Here is a 20,164-nt window from a genome sequence, read left to right as displayed (position 1 = left end):
ATTGATAATTTTTGAATTGTATTAAGATTTGGTAATGAAAGGAGGTATATGGAAGTACAAATATTTAGTATGAAAAAGGTTTGAAGATTAATGTTATGAAGAGTTTATACAGAGAACCTAAACTAGGATATAGAAATATCTAATACCTGATTCATATCAATAGTTTGAAGGGCCTCTCGCCGGGTAAATATGATTGCAAGGTTTTAATTTTTAAGGCAAATACACCAGAAGTACAACAAGTTGCACGTGATGACCACTTTAGTGCTTGATGTTGAAAAATACACAAAACTGGTGCAAAAACTTGTGTTTTGGTGCACGTACGGTTCAAAAGCCAGATGCGGCCGTGTACAGTGCCACCTCAACGTGACAGCGTGGCGGCGGGTCCTATTGTCAGTGGCTGGAAGCCTTTGGGCGGGCTGGAGTTTGGTCTTTTTTACAAATACCACCCTGATTTGATGCGGGCGGGCTGGAGTTAACTGAAACTCATCTATATGCGTACGCATTGCCCTGGTCTATGCGCCTCCTCTATTTCATTTCTCCTTTTCTCCAGCGATCAACTCGAGGCGGAGACGGCGCTGGCGACCCTCGAGCACAGACGGTGAGGTGATGACGGAGGAGCCTCGGCGCCGCCCGCCTGGCGAGGAAGCACCACGCTATGGCGAGTCCTTTCTGCCCTTTCCGACGCTTCTCTGACCCCTCTCTCAGCCCTGCCTGTGCCATGTTTTGGTTAGGGCAAAAGTTGTACTCGATCATGTCGTGGAGATAATTTATTTTTCGAGTTCTGAGTGTGGTATAACTAGCTATGGTTGCACAAGAGCATCGAGGCCCTGAAGATGTGATTCTTCTTAGGGTTTATCTTGGGTTTATAAAGTTGGTAGTTTTGTCATAGGATTTCATTCAAGATCGCCATGGGAAATAATTTCAGTGGTTAAATAGGACCATGAGATGTCTAGGGACATTCTTTTTCCCATATGGTTAGCAATGTGTGCACGGAATATGAGAGATTAATTCAAACTGAATGTACGCTTGTAACTGAATTTTTTTGGCAGTGTGTTAACTGAATTTTTGCACAACAGTTGAATGTAACTGAACTTTTGAACACATGAATTGTAGATAGTTTCGGTTAACAAAGATTGACAGAATAACCTATGGTTAGGGACAATCTTCTGCTCTTAAGGTTGACAATGTGTGCAAGGGATATGCGAGAATAATTCAAACTGAATGTACGCATGTAACTATTTTTTTCACAGCTAGTTACTGATTTTTTTACAGTGTATTAACTGTTTTTTTCGACAATGTGTAGTTAACCTGATTGTAACATGAATTGTAGATAATTTCAGATTAAACTATGTTTGGTAAACCAGATTGTAACAAGAATTTTATATAGTTTCAGTTAACTAAAATTTAATATGAACTCCTTTCTGGCAATAGTTTCTATTTACACTTTCAGTCAAGAATCATTTTAGATAGGTTTAGTTTACAATTTGTTTGTTTAATTGAATACACATTTATCTTTTTATTTGAAATGCATATTCATTTCTCTGTTTCCCTATTTATTGTGTGAACTGCATATGCATTTATCGGTTAGCTGAACGTGTGTGTTAACTGAATTTGCAGGACCTTTTGATGGTCTTTTTACTGTCCAGATACACCATAAAGGTTTCTTTTGTGGTAGTGGAAGCAATATGACATATCTTGACTATGAAGTGGACTTCTTTGACAATTGTGATAGTGACACTTGGTCTATATTGTGGATTGATGACTTCCTCAAGCAGTTGAGCTATGACAGAGGTGTTTCCAAGCATGACATATATTGGTGTCAACCTGGCAAGTCAGTAGCAGATGGTCTGAAGCAGATTACATGTGATGCTGACATACTGTTAATGATTGGTGCAACAATTGAGCACAAAAATTTACTCCTCATTATTGACCATGGTGATACACTGCAAACTCTTACTGGAGATGATGTCACGGCATATGGAGTTCCTGAATTGCCCAAGGTTATCACTCCAATCAAAGACAACAAGGGGAAACATAATGTTAGCTTTACAAAAGAGGCCATTTTCACAGAATTTGCTTCATCTGGTGAAGGTCCAAAACAGAAGAGAGCAAAAAGAGCTAGGAGGTTTGTTTCATTTGGTGAAGGTTGTAGTTCCTCAGGTACTGGTGTCGGTGATGAAGAAATTGACGAAGGATGGTTGAGCAGTGATACAGACCAACAAGATGCAGGCATTGAAGAAGAAACTGGTGAGGAATTTCATGACAGTGACTTTGAACCAGATGTGGGGGGTGATGACTTGTTTGATGAGAATGTGGACAAGGATGTGGATGGTCACAGAGAGAGGGAGTTCATACCAGACATAGAAGCAGAACTTCCAGAAGATGTACTTGATGACTCTCACCTGAATTTCTCCAAAGAAGAAAATGAGAAGTTAAAATACAATTTTAGAACATTTAACTCAGTTACTAATTTGAACGCACCCACCTTCAGGCTTGGAATGGTTTTTGCTAACATGAAGGAACTGAGAGTTGCAATAAGTGCCTAGAGTGTTAGAAACAGAGTGAAGTTGAAGAAGACAAGGAATACTGCAACTATATTAGTTGTAGTGTGCAAACCAGGATGCTCTTGGCAATTGAAGGCAGGCAAGGACAATAGGACAAACAACATCCTCATAAAGAAGTTTAATGGAGTACACACATGCACCAAGGCTTGGGATCTGAAGGTGTTGACTGCACCTTTTCTGACTAGAAAATTCAGAGAAGAGTTCAGAGACAATGAGAAAATGTCTCTGAAGAAATTTCAAGATAAAGTACAGGTTGAATACAACATGATTCCAAAGAGAAGCAAGCTAGGAAGGGCAAGGAGGGCAACAGTTAGGGAGATTAGGGGTGAAGATGATGAACAATACAAGTGGTTGTGCGATTATGGGCAGGAGCTTAGAAGAAGCAATCCTGGCAGCACATTTTTCCTTTGCACGAAGCAATTGACTGACGAGAAAAATAAAGTGACAAGAGACCATTTCTCCACTCTTTATTGGTCACTGGATGCTTGTAAGAGAGGGTGGCTTGCTGGTTGTAGACCCATCATTTTTTTGGATGGTTGTCATATAAAGACCAGGTACAAGGGCAACATGTTAACAGCTGTAGGAATTGACCCCAATGATTGTATATTTCCCATTGCCTTTGGTTTGTGTGAAGTGGAGTGCACTAGCAGCTGGGAATGGTTCTTGGCATCATTGAAGGCTGATCTTAATATATTCAACTCATCATCCTACACAATCATGAGTGACAAGCAAAAGGTCACTACTTGCTATTTCTCTTGACATTGCTTTCATTTGTGTACACTCGTTTTGTGACAACATTCATCTTAGTTAAGTTGTTTGCTTGGTAGGGTCTAATGAATGCTGTGCAGAAGGTATTCCCACATGCAGAACACAGATTTTGTGTTAGGCATCTATACCAAAATTTCCAAAAAGTGCATAAGGGTGAGCAGTTGAAGAATGATCTTTGGTCAATAGCAAGATCCACCAATGACATTGCATATCAGAAGAATATGGACCATATAAAGTCACATAGTGAGGGTGCTTACAAATGGGTTGAGAAACTGGCTCCAAGAACATGGATAAAGGCCTTTTTTAACTCATTCCCCAAGTGTGATATATTGCTTAACAACATGTCAGAGGTATTCAACAGGTTGGCTCCTCACTTCTCTTCCTTCGCATTCAAAAGTTTTTGCAACTAGCATTCACATTTTAGTAGTGCTAAATTATTTGTCTGCCACTCCTAATTAATTGTAGTTACATACTTGAGGCAAGAGAACTACCAGTTGTTTCAGCATTGAACAACATGCACATCAAGTTAACCAACATAATTGTTAGCAAGCAGAGAGAGTCAGACAAGTGGACAGGGAGACTTTTCCCACAGATCCAGAAGAAGCTCGACAAGTTCATTGAGTGGGCAGCTAATTGTATGGTCCAAGAAGCTGGTAAAGGGGTTTTCCAGGTAAAATCCTTTAACAACACATACTTGGTGGATCTCAACATGAACAACTGTGACTGTAAAAGATGGGAGTTGTCTGGAATACCATGTCATCATGCTGTTGCATGTGCTAGGCATGAAAGAATTGAGCCTGAAAGCTTGGTGCATCCATGCTATTCTATTGAGAGCTACAAGAAGGCCTATGCGTACAACATTATGCCATTGAGGGACAAAGGTCATTGGGAAAAGATGCATGGAATTGATGTGTACCCACCAGTGTACACTAAAGTGATGGGAAGGCCCAAGAAAAACAGAAAGAAAGATCCAGAAGAGAAGAAAGACAAGAATGGAGGGATAAAACTAACCAAGGCAGGGTCAACCATGCACTGCTCTATATGTAAAGCACCTGATCATAACAAGAAAGGTCACCACAAGCATGTTAATGACATTCAGAATGAGCAGGCAGCAAAACAAGTAGAGGAAGATTTTGATGACCCTAGCCTCATTGCTGTAATGCCTTCTTTCCTTTTCATTATTTTATTCTACAAATTTATTTCATTTAAGTACATATCAAAACTCTTATTTGCTTTGTGTTTTAACATTTGCAGAACATAAGTCCCCATAGAGTCAGGCCATGTCTTGATCCAACACAAACTCCTGAGTCTATGGTATTCATGATGTAGGAGCAGGTACTAACTTATTTACTTTGTGTTATTTTAGTCTCTGATATGCACTAACATGTCTACTTTATGTGCCTTTAGGAGAGGTTTGTATACCCACCTATCAGAGATTTTGGTCCTCTACCAGAGTCAAATTTTATAGCAAATGCTAGAGCAGAAATCCCAGGTCCGAGAGTGACAACGGCAATGGCAAGGGGTAGGGTCAGAAGAGGTGGAACTGATGCATCAGGAGCAAGAGGTGGAGCTGCTGCATCTGGAGCAAGAGGTGGAGGGCAAAATGCAAGAGTAGCTAATTTTGCAAGAGGAGCCGCCAATGTTGCAAGAGGAGGAGGGCACAATGCTAGGGGAGGAGGAGGGCACAATGCTAGAGGAAGGCACAACACAAGGGGAGGAGGGAATGTTGCAAGAGGAGATGGAGACCACAACGCTAGAGGAGCGAATGTTGCTAGAGGAGCAAGAGCTGCACCTCCTGGCTTCTACAACCTCCATTTTGGAGATGATGAAGCCAACAGAAATGAAGCAGCAAATTTCATGCCGGCTGAAGAAGAAGTTCTGATCACTCAGAATGCACCTGATGATGAATGGGCTTATGATTTCCTATCCCTGTGACGTACAGGTTGAAAACATGAAGTTCATGAATGAACTTGCTTTTCAAACACTTAAGTTCATGGATGAACTTGGCCTAAACCCTTTTATTTTCCTTTACATGTGCTGAACTTGGCAAGAACTTCAGTGACGAACTTGGAATGAACCCTTTTGTTTATCAGTATATGTACTGAACTTGGAATTTTAATGCTTTTTGTTTACCGGTAGATGTACTGGCAGACACAAGTTGCATAGTTTATTTGAAAAGATTTAAATGCTGATACAGGACACCGTCCTGAAAACCAACAAATGTCGACAACATTTAAGTTTTATTTTTTTGTGGGTTTGGAATAGATTGACCCAACAAGCTACTGTACTCGACAGACGGCGGGGCTGCGCTATTGCTACCGTAAGCAAAAAAAAATGGTGCTTTCATTCTACTACTTTTGTAGCTGGGATCTCTCTTTCTGACGATTCAGCTCTGCTTTTTTGTGCGTGCTTGCTCCATAATGATATGACCAAAGGAAGCTTGCTTTTTTGTGCATTACTCTGGGCACTTCCTACATTTCATTCATACTCTATATATCTACGTTCTTGCTTGTAATTAACCAACACAGGTCCTGCCTGCATTTTAGTGTCTATTGCACTGTCGAATCAGCCAGACAGTTACTGTGTGTACTGTTAAGATCTTTGCTCCACTATGAAGGGCCTATTGCTCCACTGTATTCTTCTTATATCATGTTTAATGTGACTGTTCTTTGTCCTGTTAATTTGTGCAAACAAAACCTGAAGCAAAACAGAGGCAAAAGACATCCAATACAAGAAACTGAAGCAACATTTCCATTCAACATTCTTAACATTCATGACAAGAAACTGAAAATGGCATCCAGTACAAGAAACAATACTACCCCGCCATCCATTACATTCCAAAGCCAAAAATCATGATAGCAGCAAAGAAAAGCATCCTATCCCTACAGTCCAGCCTCTTCTTGTTCATCCTTCATTATCTTCTTCTCCATTTTGTGCCCATCCTTCTCAGCAACCTTCTACGTTCCACTCCATTCCATTGTAGCTGGGATTAAACTGGTACAGCGACAGCCGAAAATCAAACTCGGGGAGCACATCGTCCTGAAAATCAAGAACATCTCACTTTTATTTTCACTGCACTACCCTACAAACTACTGAGACAGAGAGAGGGTGGAGAGATTCAACACCTGCGATTATTTCTAGCTCCTCCTCCTACTCGAGCGGTTCGGCCTTGCCGCCCATCTCAGCTACATCTGGGGGCCGCCACCAAATCCGCACCGCCGCCGGCGGGCTGAAAAATCCGCACCCCCATCGCCGGCCCGAAAATCCGCACCGGCGGCCTGAAAATACGCACCGCCGCCGCCGGCCTGAAATATCTGCACCACCGCCGGCCTAAAATTCCACACCGCCGCTGCCGTTGGCCAACTAGGAGGGGATCGTGGGGAATAGAACGTGATTTGGGAACCGAGAGTTATGACCTGTGGTTATAACACGAATCGGGGACTTTTTATGATAATCCACATCAAATCAGGATGGTATTTGTAAAAAAGACCAAACTCCAGCCCGCCCAATGGCTTCCAGCTACTGACAATAGGACCCGCCGCCACACTGTCACGCCGAGGTGGCGCTGTACACGGCCGCATCTGGCTTTTGAACCGTACGTGCACCAAAACACAAGTTTTTGCATCAGTTTTGTGTATTTTTCAACATCAAGCACTAAAGTGGTCATCACGTGCAACTTGTTGTACTTCTGGTGTATTTGCCTCTTGATTTTTCATGTTATAATTTCCTTCTCATCAATGTACGCAACACACGGAGATGAATACCTTCGTTGAGCACATAACAAGTGAAAGATATTAGCGAAATTTTGGTGGAATCATTATTATGTAGGTCAATATTTTCTAAAGCATACCTTAACATCAAATATATAATGTCCTGAGCAGGGGGATCATTGTTAGATTTGTTTTCCCCGAACTTTGGACATGAGATGACATATGAAAATTTCATATCTGCAAGCGTGTCTAGTTCAACTGACAATGACGGGTCGACATTGCTCTTATTTGTCCTCCCTAGGTCGCTATAGGTCTTTCATATAATCTTGTATGAGGTTTTCAAAATGAGATTACTTTACTAGCTTTCAAGAAACGTGAAGGTCAAAACTACCAAATCATCATAACTGTAACCTAATGTAATATGACCAAACAACATAAACTAGTTGATCTATTCAGCTTGATATTCCAAGGGCATATATCTTCAAAGTCAACGTAATTGTCTCCGTTTTAGCCCTTTGGACAATAATGATCTTTATTACAAGACACGAATAAAACAAAGAATAATCAAAGGCGCCTGCTAGGCGTCAACCGGCTGACTCCTGGTAAGGATCAGCCGGTTCATGCACCATCCGATTCAAAACATATGTGTCGTCTGATCTACCTCCTTCACTTGCTCATCTCACTTCCCATCTGCTCAAAGGAAAGCTTGCTCATGCGTCGTTGTCCTCGCCAGTAGGGTCACGTCTACGACAAACTCACATGTTTCAACACAACATCGCCCATCATCGGCCTGTAGTGCACTGCCGTCGACGACCTTGCAGCACGACCCTAGGATAGTTATGTTGTATGTTTGCCAAGTTCTATGATATGTATTGTATCGAGAAGGTAAACATATTATCCTATCTATTTAGCTCATGTTATGAGAAATATGTTTCTGGAGAAGTTTTCAAAAACTAAAATCCTTGAAAGTGTTTTCTCTAGGCAGAGTGGTATGTTGGGTCACTAGAATGCAGAGGTCAGAGATCTAGCACGAGAATGGATGCATGCTCAATACTTATGGGGACCACATCTCAGGTTTAAAGAGATCGATCACATTTCAATAGAACCCAATGTCTTACTGTATAACCTCGTGATATACGGCTCTGACTTTAAGTATGCGGTTGGAAACATAGCAGTGTAGGTGGGGAAAGGTGTTGCTAGAGTGGTAAGGAGGCCACTTCTAACTGACTCTGTCACAATCTTCCTTCGGATGTGCACAAAAGAGTGTAGTGACTATTGACGTATAAATTCATAGCCCACCTTTCCCCATCAGCTTGAGCTTATGAGTTCAAGACCCGGCTGACACAATTAAATTGCCGCCCATTTTCGCTCCATGTTTAGGCCTATGGAAGCCAAACGTGAGAGGGAGTGTTGATGTATAAAGGCATAACCCACATTTCCCCATCAGGTTGAGCTTTTGGGTGACAAAAGTGGTTGGTTAGGTCATCTAGGGAAGTTTATTAGAAACCTCACGAGAATGTCAGACCTAATTGATTAGTCGTGCCACTTTTTACGGCCAATATAAGCTACTAAGTTCTAAATGGCCAAAAGATCTCGTTGTCTTGGCTTTTTAAACATTTGAACCAGATACAGTGTTTGCTAGTAGTCTTCGGGGAGTTGATCACCAAGCATTCACAGGTGAAAGGAAACCGCTTAATGACTAACAGATCAGGTGCGGGTTAAATGTAGAATGGATTCACGCAGCCATATACTCCCTCTGTAAACTAATATAAGAGCGTTTAAATTACTATTTTAATATTCTAATTAAATCACTATTTTAATATTCTAAACGCTCTTATATTAATTTATGGAGGGAGTATATTGAAAAATCTAGTGTTGTAGTTAATTTGTAAGGGAATCTAGGATCGGTGTTTCAAAGCTTCAAAACTAGCTTTTCACAGAACAAACCCTAGAAGCCCTATTAGGACCTATCGTTATGCGTGTATACGTCTTTGTTATCCACCTCGATTCAATATAGCTTGCAGGTAGCCACCGTACTCACCTGTTACGTGTCATGTGAAGAATATGACTAATGAAAGGAACGTTGAACGTTGAAGCTAGGGACGCAAGCCGCCTCCACTCAACCAGCGGCGTTGGTGGACTCATCGACCTTCATTGTTGTGTCCGTTATGTTCTTATGTTTGAGTTACGAATGAATTTGACCACTGGCGACGTTGCATTAAGTATTATTATTATCATTACATTTTCGGTAGCATGTGATGTGTGATCGTACGTTTACCTCTTGAAATCTGAGTATGCTATGCTAGGGGCCTAGTACGACGTACACGGAGACTTTTGGACCCTTGAGAGTTCGGGTCATCACATAAGTCTTCTTGACATCGAGAGTGGACGATCTGCATACGGGGGCATCTGCATCCATTTTTTAAAAATGTATTTTTACGTGTTTTGTAATGTTCAAAATTTTTTATAAAAAGTATGCATACATGTTGGCAAAGGTATGTCCACGGCACAAAGTTTTGTGTAAAAAAATAATTATTTTGTCTCAGTAAAAAAGACAAATTTTACTGCTTCTAAATAGTGTTTCACAGCACAAAATTTTGTCTTTTTTGCACAGACTACAAAAAAGTTATTTTTCTGTGAAACTTTCTACACACATAGACTATGGAGATGTCCGCGCGCACCTACTTTCAGAATTTTTGACATTGCAAAATGCGTTTTTCAAAGTGAATTCATATGTATCCGGATTCATCCGTGCACTTCTCTCTTAACATCCAACAACTTGAATGGGGAGTAGAAAGCTATCGTGAATGCTTCTACTATTAAGAATCTGAGTCACGCAAGTGTGTCCAGTGAAGGGGAGGCAAGTTGGCTACTCCACCTAGCCTATGCAGCACCTGCCACTTGTGCGCCACCGCAGGCCCGGCCGGCCGGCGCCCAGTGCATATTACGTCCCTGTACATGCCTACGAAGCTCCGCCGCTACCAGACGGCGTTGTGCACAATGACAAGCTATTAAAAAACGAGGCCGTCCTACGTACCGTGCAAGCCGGGGGTGCTGAGTTAATTAGCTTCATTCATGCAGATGCAGGGACGGCAGGGTGTAATTTCCGGGTGATAAGAGCTAGCCAGTAGCAGCCTGCTGCTCTTTTATTTACCGGGGTCAGCTAGCTAGCTAGCGAAGCAGAGAGAGACACAACAGCGGAAGATCGATGGCGGGGAAGTGGGGGCAGCAGGACAACCCCTTCGAGGAGGTCGAGATCGAGGTCAACCCTTTCTCGGTACGTTCATTCTTGATGAGGAGTTTTGTCCGATACTTTCTTGGTAGAGGGAAGAACGTAAGGGAGAAAAAAAGTCCACAGGAACAACCGTAACTATTTGTCGCTTGTCAAGTAGAATGAACTATGAAGCAACAAGTTTATTACTCTTACGATGACTCTCAAATTATGTCTGTACATTTCATACTATCCTTTGTTGTAGCTCCATCTACCTAACTGTATCATGATCTGACGATATACTTTTGTATGTACGTAGCAACCACGCCCGACCCCGCTCCCTCACGAACCAGTTAACTTCTACAATGACATCGGTGCACCTGTCAATATGCCTCTCGATACGAAAAAGGTATCTCAACTTCTTCAGTGTTCTTTCTAAATTTTGGTCAAGAATAAAATTCTTCAGTTGCTTGTCACTAGCCTAACATTTTTCTGCATTGCATGTGCATGATGATGGTTTTAATTTGTCCTTTGTATTGGAGTTGTGCAAAATATCTCAAGCTTAGATAAGTGTATTTGAACATAAATTAATTCTATAAGTTTTACCTAGGTACCATCTTTTGCTGAAATAATTATCTTAACTACTCCCTCCGTTCACTTTTGTAAGACCTTTTAGACATTTAAGACAGCACCTAAAACAGTTCAATTTCAGCTGTCCTAAACGACTTACAAAAGTGAACAGAGGAAGTAGTAATCTTTCAGAGTAATAATTGTGAAGGTTTAGGAAGTGTCCTCACATCCCGTAGGAGGTCGCACGCGTATTTTCTATTGGGTAGTATAGGAATCGCCTGTGTTGTGGCTTACACGATCATCAACCTACGCCAGTAGGATTGTTACAGCAAGATTGAAGTAAAGGAAACTATAAAAGTCAAGCCCTGCACAACTAACTAACTTACTAGAGAATCCATCTAACGATAACTAGTATATTGGGGGAAATTTGAGAGTACTGACTGATTTTTCAGTTAAGCCAAATTACTTGGTTAGAACTGGAATCTGGAGTTACATTTCTTCATCTCATTAGTTAGTTTCCTTGCAGTTCCAATTCTCCATTGTCATTTCATTTATTTTTGTTTTATTTTTTATACATCACCCGCATATTATTTGATAATGCCGCCTACAAACATAGGACCTGAAGAAAAAGGAGAAAGAACTTTTGGCTAAAGAGGCTGAGCTGAACAAGAGAGAACAAGTATGTACTGTACTTGATAAAATCAAGCTTGGCTTGCCATTGCTTTTGTATTAAGTATGCAGTTGGATGTCACACGTATATGTAGTTCTATATTTTTATTTCGGTTACATTTATTACTAAGTTGTAGTATGTGTTTCTCTAATTTTATTTGTCGCTAGGAAATAAAAAGAAGGGAAGATGCTCTTGCAAGAGGTAAACTTTAACTTGATCATACTCAAATACTATATAATCAATCCCTGTGAAACTCAGCATAACCTTTTTATCATTTCTCTCTTGATCATACAAGCCGGAGTTCTTATAGAGCCTAAAAATTGGCCTGCCTTCTTTCCTGTCATCCATGTGGATATTTCAAATGATATACCCGTGCACTTGCAGCGAGTACAATATGTTGCATTCGCATCGCTCCTAGGTACAAAACCAGCAGATGCAAAAGCTATTTCAATATATTTTGATTTACTGTCAGTTCCAGAATAATCATGTTTACATTTTCCATGCAGGTTTGATCATATGCCTCTTCTGGAACTTTATATGCGTCACTGCTGTTTGGATATTAGGGGACGGTATGTTTACAGAAACTTTGTTTATTTGCATTTTTTTACGAATGTTTATTCATATTAAAAATATGATCTGAATTCATCTGTTTGTGTTGTTTTAGTTATAAATCTTCGCTGTTTTTCCTACATGCAGAGGCAGGTCCTAAGATCTGGTTCCTGGCCATCATATACATTATTACTGGAGTCCCAGGTGCCTACTATTTGTGGTATCGACCTCTCTATCGTGCGATGAGGTACTCTATTTCTCTTTCTGTTAAACTGATACAATGCCTTCAAGTAGTTACAGTGCATGGTCAAATCTCTTGCTCACCACTTGATATGATCACAATTTCACTAGGAAAGAGAGTGCTTTCAGATATGGATGGTTCTTCATGTTCTATTTTGTAAGTGTTCTGTGCAAGATGGATAACTTCGAATCCATGTTAGAGACTCGTATTCTGTACTTGTTTCAGTGGGATATCTAATGTTTTTTTTGGTGAATCTGCAGTTTCACATTTGTTTCTGCATATTCGCATCTGTTGCGCCATCGATTCTGTTCTTGGGACGTTCATTGGCGTAAGTTATCTTACCGGTTTACCTAATGCCTTTTTGTGAATAAAATTCTATTTTCCCCATAAAAAGGTAAATACTGAATATCGGGACTAGGTGTTCAACTTATTTTTCACTAGATCAAATATCATATTTTGTCCTTCTACATTTCAAACAAAGTTTCTCTCAAAACATTTTAAAGAAAGTGGTGCAGAGAGTTGTATTTTCATTGTTATGTCATACTACTTTGTAATTCTTATTTCTTAGAACTATGGCTCCACTTTATTTGTCTTCTCCTATCATTTGCAGAGGAATCTTTCAAGCACTGAGCGTAATACCATACAGTGCTACAGTTGGGGTGAGTGGATATTATATCAATGCATTTCTACCATTGTGACAAATAACCAAAACTGAAATTTGAGGGGACATGTTTCATATTTCCTGATTCAAAAATCGAATCTACCACCCCTCCGATCCATATTAACTCTCGTAGATTTAGTACAAGGGAGTAGTTTCATTAGAGATTGTTACTTCTGAACATTAGTTGTTACTTTGTCATATTCTTCAGACAAGGGCTAGTTGCAAGGATGACAAGGCTGGTTGCAGGGATAGAACCAACCGTTGGCCCCTTTGCAACATCCACACTTTGATCGAACTGAGCACTGCTATATTTTTTCTTCAGATATTCTACTTCCTCGGTTTCACCTTGTTTGTCCTGGAAGCATTGCTAAGCATATGGGTCATGCAGGTAATTAATCAGGCAAACAGCTGCACAAAATTACTTGCAGAGAAAATATTTGGCACTGAAAACCATTGCTGTAAATTACTTGCAGAGAGTATACCGGTATTTCCGCGGAAACGGGAAGGAGGCGGAGATGAGGCCTGACGCGGCATCGCGGCGTCCATCGTTTTGAGCTTCGACATCCCTGCTCGCCATGGCTCCTCCGGTCGGGGAAGAAGATCTAGCATGTGGATTTATTATTGTATTTTGTGTGTGATGACAGTCCGGGTTATAGTTGATCACAACTGCATAGTGACTTATTATTTTTGTGAATAGTATTCCTTTTTATTTATCTGATGAAAAAGAGACCCTTAGACGCAAAAAATGGAAGAAGAGAGGGCCAAGTCCATGGCTTCTGATGTTGCTAGTTGCCAGCGTGTCATTTCCAGGCCGGCAGCTTGCTGCATACCGATCGTTCGTGTAAATGGAAGATGCACTTAGGCCCTGATTGGATTGGCGTTTCACAGCGCCATACCCTTGTAAAATATACAGACCTCCATCGGTCGTTTTTCTTTCCAGGTGAAAATCAAGTGTGGCCGGTGTTATACACCTATAAAATAAATACAGATCTATGTATGAAAATATACCGATGCCAAACGGGGCCTTAGTGTACACCATTGCTATCAATTTTTTTTCCCTTTTTGCGAGGACCGTCACTATCAAGTTAGCGTGGATAGGGCGGCAAAGAAAGTCATGCTTAAGAGAGAAGAAAGTAAGAGGCCCGTTGGTGCGACGGCAATAAAAAGTAAACACCGCGGCCGGACAAAATCAACACACGGACTTCGCCAAGATTTACCATGGTTTTATACTAGATGAGTACGTGGATTATACTATCCTCGTTCTAGTTCTAGAAGTGCTGATGCATGCAACTTCGTGTGAAGGCCAACTGATCCTTGCCTCCTTGCGTAGAACAAGTCTGCTCTGCCCCTTCGTCTCTCTCCTGGAACCTGCGCTCAGGCAGAAGCAGAGGAAAAAGGCAGAAGCAGAGGAAAAGCAGGGGAAACCCAGAGAGGAGAAGCGCGCGAGGGGTGATCCATGGCGGGGAGGACGAGGTACGACAACCCTTTCGAGGAGAGCGGTGGCGACGAGGTCAACCCTTTCGCGGTAAGGTCGCCGGCGAGCTCGGGCCGGCTAGTCCTCCCCACCTATCCGGCTATCCCACCCGTTTCATCTAGCTCAGTCACCGTCTCACCGATGGCTTGGGCGGTTCTCGTCTACTTGTTCCTTTTCTTTTCTTTTTCAGTTTACCTCCTGTTTCTCCTTGAACCTTCATGAGTTGCTTCTTTTTCCCGGATGCACCCTCTGTTGGTCAATACTGCTTCTGTTGTTAGCATGCTGCTGCATGCTTGGTTTACAAATGCTCCTGCAAAACCACAGAGTACTCTCCCCATTTCTTTTTACTGCGCATATAAGTTTTATCTGAAGTCAAACTTCATAAAAATTGTCCGACTTTATAAAAAACAAATATCAACATTCACAGTATGAAATCGAGGACCAAGCGGGTGAGCTCGCTACCCACCAACGTTCGAGTCCTGGACTCGTCGCTATGTGTCTCAGGAGCTCCTTCTATAAAAATAAACCACCAAGTGATAGTCCTGGTAGGTCTTATATTTTTACCATACGAAATCAATATTACTAGACGCATCGTGAAATTAATTTTCATATTGTACTGTATACATTTTGTTTTGCACATGTTGATATTTTGTTATATAAATTGGGTCAAATTTTACAAAGCTTGACTTCAAACAAATTTTATGTGCAAAAAAAGAAATGAAGGGAGCATATTGAAAAGACAAAATGATGTGTTGCAGGACGAGAAGCAGACATGAACCTATATTTTTTCGAGAAGAAGGAAGAGAGCAGATGTTGTACCCTCGACTTATTAAATGGGCCAAAAAGAAAGAAACAAAGTGTTAGTATATAAAGTATCATATCAGCATAGAAGACTGAGTATATATACCAATTGTCAATTGCTTGCATCTATCAATCTTGAAGATCCGCAAGTCCGATCCAGTCTTCAGTAGGTGATGCGTGAGGGCATGTGTGTGTAGTGATGTGAGTGTTTACATGTGTGCGCCTACATTGTAATCGGTATTATAAACAACAACAAAGCCTAATCGGCGTAGGTTGCTCGTCTCTTTTCTTGTATCAGATAATTACGAAATACAAACCCATATTTGAGCAAGTAAGGCTTGAAATGAATCGGGATTGTATATACATTTATATACCCAACCAAGTTAGGCCCGGTGCCAACTTATATCTAGGTTTTTTTAATATTCAAATTGACCGAAGGTTTTTAAGTCCCAACCGATTTAGAAAAATAAAACTTTAGTTTAGTGAAAAGTGCAACTTACTCTTTTCTCACTTAATTACACTTTTCTAGGAATGTGTAGGTTTTTCTCTCTCTCGCGCGCGCGTGTGTGTATTATGTACATATAATCAATTGTTTATTAGGACATACTTCATTTATTTATTTGTACATATACATGTTTTTTGCGGGGATTGTGCATATATGGTTTACATACACCATGTACAAATTAGTTTGTTGATTTTGCCCTTGGAATACATAGGTGCTTCTTGTAAATGCTCAAGAGAATACTTCTTTATCGGAGAAAAAACTCAAGAAATATCCATTAATAGTTTCTTTTTGTTTTGACGTACCTCAAGAGATATGTGTGCATTCGCCAATAGAACTTGAATAGAAGTAAGAAAAGGTTGGACAAACTAAATGCTATTGGTTGGTTTGGAGGAAATCAGATTTTAGAACAGAGTAAGCTAGTTTCTTACCAACTCATGAGTTATTATTTCTTACCGGTGACATATTGAATCAATAAAGACTGCCTTTATCAAAGAAATGAGAGATAATGACTAGTTGATGTTCTGCGTGTAACTTTATCGAGTCATCATGCTCCTGTACAGGACAAGGCTACAAGAGAAGCACCGGCTGCTCAATCCAGTTATTCCGGCGGTTCACTCTATGCAACGGTGACTTGTAGTGCATAACATGTTCCTAACAAAAAAATATATAAGTGCTCTCGTCTGGCCGGTCATATCACATGAAAGTTTCATCCTCTTGATGCAGCAACCACGGCCTAGTCCTCCTAGCAGCACCCGCCTTTCGCCTCTTCCTCCAGAGCCAGCTGACTTCTACAATGACTTTGCCTCCACACACACAAACAAGGTAGTCATACTATTTGATTGAGCTTTAAATACTTTGTTTGATGTAACTTCCAAAAATGAATCAATTAAGCTCATCTTACTTGCTTGCTGATCATATGAAGGACATGAAGATAATGGAGAAGGAGCTTCTGGCGAAGGAGGCTGAGTTAAGCAGGCGAGAGAAGGTATCTAGATAACAACTGAAATAGACCGCACTGCCTTATTTTACACTCCGTATATTGATTTTTATGTAACCAGACAGTGTCCTGCAGAATTGTGGTGGAAAGTCATTAGTTGTACTGTTTACTTTTTGACACACATAAATATGTTGTTGTTGTTGTTGTTGTTGTTATAATAATAATAATAATAATAATAATAATAATAATAATAATAATAATAATATTTACTCAAACAATATATTCAAGATTGTATCCTCAATGAAGAAAATTATTGGTTCTTGATCGGGCTTAGCCCTCGAATTACAATAGTTGCCATTGCACATGGACAGATGACCTTTTTTCTTATTTCTTTTCTTTCGACAACTTAGACTTTGGTTAGTTTGCTTTCGGTTTTGTTCTTGCACTCTATGCTCATGCTCTATCAAAATAATCACTTGTCCTGCCTGGTTACAAAAAAGTTTATGTTTTTAATCTTAGACTAATACGTATATATAATTGAAGATTGGATCTTGAGTCTTGGTAGGGCATTAGTTCACGATATTAGATCATTCCCTGATATTAAAAATTTAGGTTGCTTGAGCTAGACGCTCAACATGTCTAGCGGCAACAATCTATTTAGGTAAAATTATAAAAATTTAATAGCCACATTGTGTTTAGTCATGGTTATGAAGATATAATTGTTTTGACACTTTAGGACAATTATGGAAATCTTATGGTTGTGATCATTTTATATACAATTATAAATATTTGATAGTTGTGATCTGTTTAAGGTAGTTATGTTGGTTTAACTAATATGTTCAGATATAGTTAATTCAAAAAATCTAATTATTACGATCCATAACTATAAAATGGTTCACCAAATCAATGGTCAAATGTTCTGTCTTTTTTGAAAATTTCTAGTGATCTCTCTATTTTCTTTCATATTGTGCATATAGTATATAAAAGAAATAGACGTGTTGAACCTTGGTTTGTGCCATATAGGAAATTAGAAGAAGGGAAGAAGCTGCAGCACGAGGTGGAGCTTCTGTTCTCAGTCTATTTTTTTTTCTCTCCTTTGTTCTTCCCAGTACCATCCTGTAATTTAGGGTTGTTTTTCTTCTTCTTCTTCTTTTAGTGTATTCCCTTCTTTGTTTTCAGCTGGCGTTGTCATAGAAGAGAAAAACTGGCCTCCATTTTTTCCCATCATTCATCATGATATCAATAATGAGATACCCGTGCATCTTCAAAGAACACAATATGTTGCCTTTGCATCACTTTTGGGTATGTTTTCTATGACATTTGCTCAAAATTACATTCTTCCAGCTTAATAAAAATAGAGAAAAAGCCAATAGTTTAGTGGCCATCATGCATCAGAAATAATGCGAGTTTTTACTGATTTTGGCAAGGTTAAATATTTTTTTGTCTCATGTAGGATTGATCATTTGCCTATTTTGGAACATCGTCTGTGTTACCGCTGCTTGGATTAAAGGGGAAGGTGCATATTATATAGCATACAATTTTCTTTGTAAAAATCTATATCATAAAACCTAGGTGCTATATGCATCATTAACTGAATTTTATTTGAATAGGTCCCAAGATCTGGTTTCTTGCGGTCATCTACTTTATTCTTGGTTGCCCAGGTGCCTACTATCTGTGGTACCGACCACTTTACCGGGCAATGAGGTACATTTGATCTTGTACATCTGCAACTTCCATATTGATGAAAATTTTAGATTTTTTATACATGGAAAATAATAATAGATCATTGTTCTGGGTGAATTTTTTTGTTTACAACTCATATTACAGGAATGATAGTGCTTTGAAATTTGGATGGTTTTTTCTATTTTACTTGGTAAGTAACCTATGAAGTTGATGCAAAAACAGCAGTTCACTGTATCATATTATGTACTTGTTTATTTGGGATAATAAGCTCACTATTTGTTCTTGTTGACTCCACAAAACAGGTTCATATTGCTTTCTGTGTGTATGCAGCTATTTCTCCTTCAATTCTGTTTGTGGGAAAATCACTAACGTGAGTTTCCAACAAGTACTTTTACTTTGTTGGGACATGTTTCATTATGACATTATGAGAAAAAGGAATTACACCCCTTGGTCATGCTAGTTTCTTGCTTCTTTTTGGAAATACCATAATTTTTGTGCTTTCTAGGGAAGGAATTAATCCTCGCGTTAGTCGACTTGTACAGGAGATCACAAAGGAAGCCCTCTTTAGTGTTTTGCCGGTGCCTTTGAGTTTGAGTATATTTGGCATTGGTCTTTGTTTGTTCAGTTTGTCAGTGCGACTTTCATCTTTTCTGATGTTTTTGAATTTGACCGGTATGTGTGTGCGCGCGCGCGCATGCACTATTTGTATTCTATGTTAGTGTTGGGACCCTTTTTGGGAATGCTCTGTTTCTGCAATCTTATTTTCTTCTTAATATAATGATAAACAACTCCCGTGTCAGCTCAGCAAAAAAAACTATGACAATATGTTTTAGACTTTATTTAATTACAATTGTAAAAACAAGCTTCAGTTTTTTTCACAACTCTTTCCATGAAAACAAGAACTTCATTCTTTTATACAATCCATTTTTTATGTTATGACGACACTTCCTAGTTTTGGATCCAACACGACTTGAAGCAACTATGTAAGAGAAATGGTATATTTTCCTTTACCTTGTTTATTGTTTATGCAGAGGGATTTTCCCATCGATCAGCTTGATAGGGAAGAGCGTCATAGTGGGGGTGAGTCAAGTCGTTGATTACCTCATGAGTCAAACGTATAAGTTATTTTGTTAGATAATTTGCCAATAGGAAACAATATCTTCAAGTCTTCCATAACCATCTAGCTTGCAGGTGTTCTACTTTCTTGGCTTCGCAATGTTTTTCCTCGAGTCGTCACTAAGCATGTGGGTCATTCAGGTGATACTTTCTCTTCACTTATCTCAGTACCTTTGCTTCGGTCCAGTGGATTCTGAAGAGCATATTAGCGAGCTTCTAACTGAGCACCAAAATTATCGGCTCCATGCAGCGCGTGTATCACTATTTTCGAGGAAGTGGGAAAGAAGCACATATGAGGCATGAGGCAGCACGCGCCACAGCTAGGGCAGCATTTTGATACTGAAAAATGATGCGTACATCGATATGGTTTTACTGTCACAACTTCTAAATTTAGAGGCTTGTAAGTTAACTGGCATGTAGGACTTTGGTTGTCCTATGTAGAAGTTTATGTACTTGTTTTAGATTTGTCCCCAGTTTTAGACTCTTATCAAGCTATACATATAAAGTGTGGGATTATTTTTCTGAACAATGACTGGTGCAAGAGTGTCCCCACCTGAATATATTACTCAAAAAGTTTAACCAGACTGGGTTTTGGTCAAGATTACATGAGCCCGGTGGAGGCATGAGTCTATAGTGTGAAATTCGATACAATGTTGCTGAGAGTTAAGGAGATATGGCGAGCACCACCATGAATAAATTTTAAG

The 20,164-nt window shown here is 39.8% G+C and overlaps 2 protein-coding genes, 1 long non-coding RNA gene and 1 pseudogene across 10 annotated transcripts; 3 read left to right on the top strand and 1 right to left on the bottom strand.

The window, feature by feature from the left end:
• The first annotated feature begins 1,649 nt into the window (after positions 1–1,649).
• LOC147971661 (uncharacterized) lies at positions 1,650–5,267 on the top strand (annotated as a pseudogene).
• Positions 5,268–6,060: 793 nt separating this feature from the next.
• LOC125556092 (uncharacterized) lies at positions 6,061–6,868 on the bottom strand. Its single transcript, XR_007304998.2, has 2 exons — positions 6,458–6,868; positions 6,061–6,371 (listed from the first exon to the last, which is right to left on the bottom strand). It is a non-coding gene; the product is annotated as an uncharacterized LOC125556092 (long non-coding RNA).
• Positions 6,869–10,028: 3,160 nt separating this feature from the next.
• Positions 10,029–13,927, top strand: LOC125507067 (secretory carrier-associated membrane protein 4-like). The gene is made up of 12 exons (XM_087522822.1): positions 10,029–10,319; positions 10,573–10,662; positions 11,440–11,502; positions 11,661–11,694; positions 11,789–11,911; positions 12,000–12,062; positions 12,190–12,289; positions 12,394–12,439; positions 12,544–12,611; positions 12,894–12,942; positions 13,267–13,332; positions 13,418–13,927. Exons 1-12 carry the CDS (start codon positions 10,251–10,253, stop codon positions 13,496–13,498), a joined length of 852 nt encoding a protein of 283 aa, XP_087378948.1. The 5' UTR covers positions 10,029–10,250; the 3' UTR covers positions 13,499–13,927.
• Positions 13,928–14,070: 143 nt separating this feature from the next.
• On the top strand, positions 14,071–19,989 carry LOC125509308 (secretory carrier-associated membrane protein 4). 8 transcript variants are annotated; one of them, XM_048674253.2, is made up of 14 exons: positions 14,071–14,181; positions 14,275–14,469; positions 16,285–16,350; positions 16,448–16,546; positions 16,647–16,709; positions 17,685–17,718; positions 17,841–17,963; positions 18,115–18,177; positions 18,272–18,365; positions 18,489–18,534; positions 18,647–18,714; positions 19,376–19,424; positions 19,536–19,601; positions 19,711–19,989. In XM_048674253.2, exons 2-14 carry the CDS (start codon positions 14,401–14,403, stop codon positions 19,795–19,797), a joined length of 927 nt encoding a protein of 308 aa, XP_048530210.1. In that variant the 5' UTR covers positions 14,071–14,181; positions 14,275–14,400; the 3' UTR covers positions 19,798–19,989. The 8 variants fall into 8 exon arrangements, with proteins under 8 accessions (XP_048530210.1, XP_048530212.1, XP_048530213.1 ...); XM_048674255.2 differs by having other exon boundaries at positions 19,529–19,601; XM_048674256.2 differs by lacking the exon at positions 18,489–18,534 and having other exon boundaries at positions 18,675–18,714.
• The last annotated feature ends 175 nt before the right edge of the window (positions 19,990–20,164 follow it).

Source organism: Triticum urartu, chromosome 5A, assembly GCF_056163025.1.
Source record: "Triticum urartu cultivar PI428250 chromosome 5A, HENAU_Tu73, whole genome shotgun sequence".
Classification (NCBI taxonomy): Eukaryota; Viridiplantae; Streptophyta; class Magnoliopsida; order Poales; family Poaceae; genus Triticum; species Triticum urartu.
The sequence above is the reverse complement of the archived record's forward strand: the minus strand, read 5'-3'. Positions and strand labels throughout refer to the sequence as shown.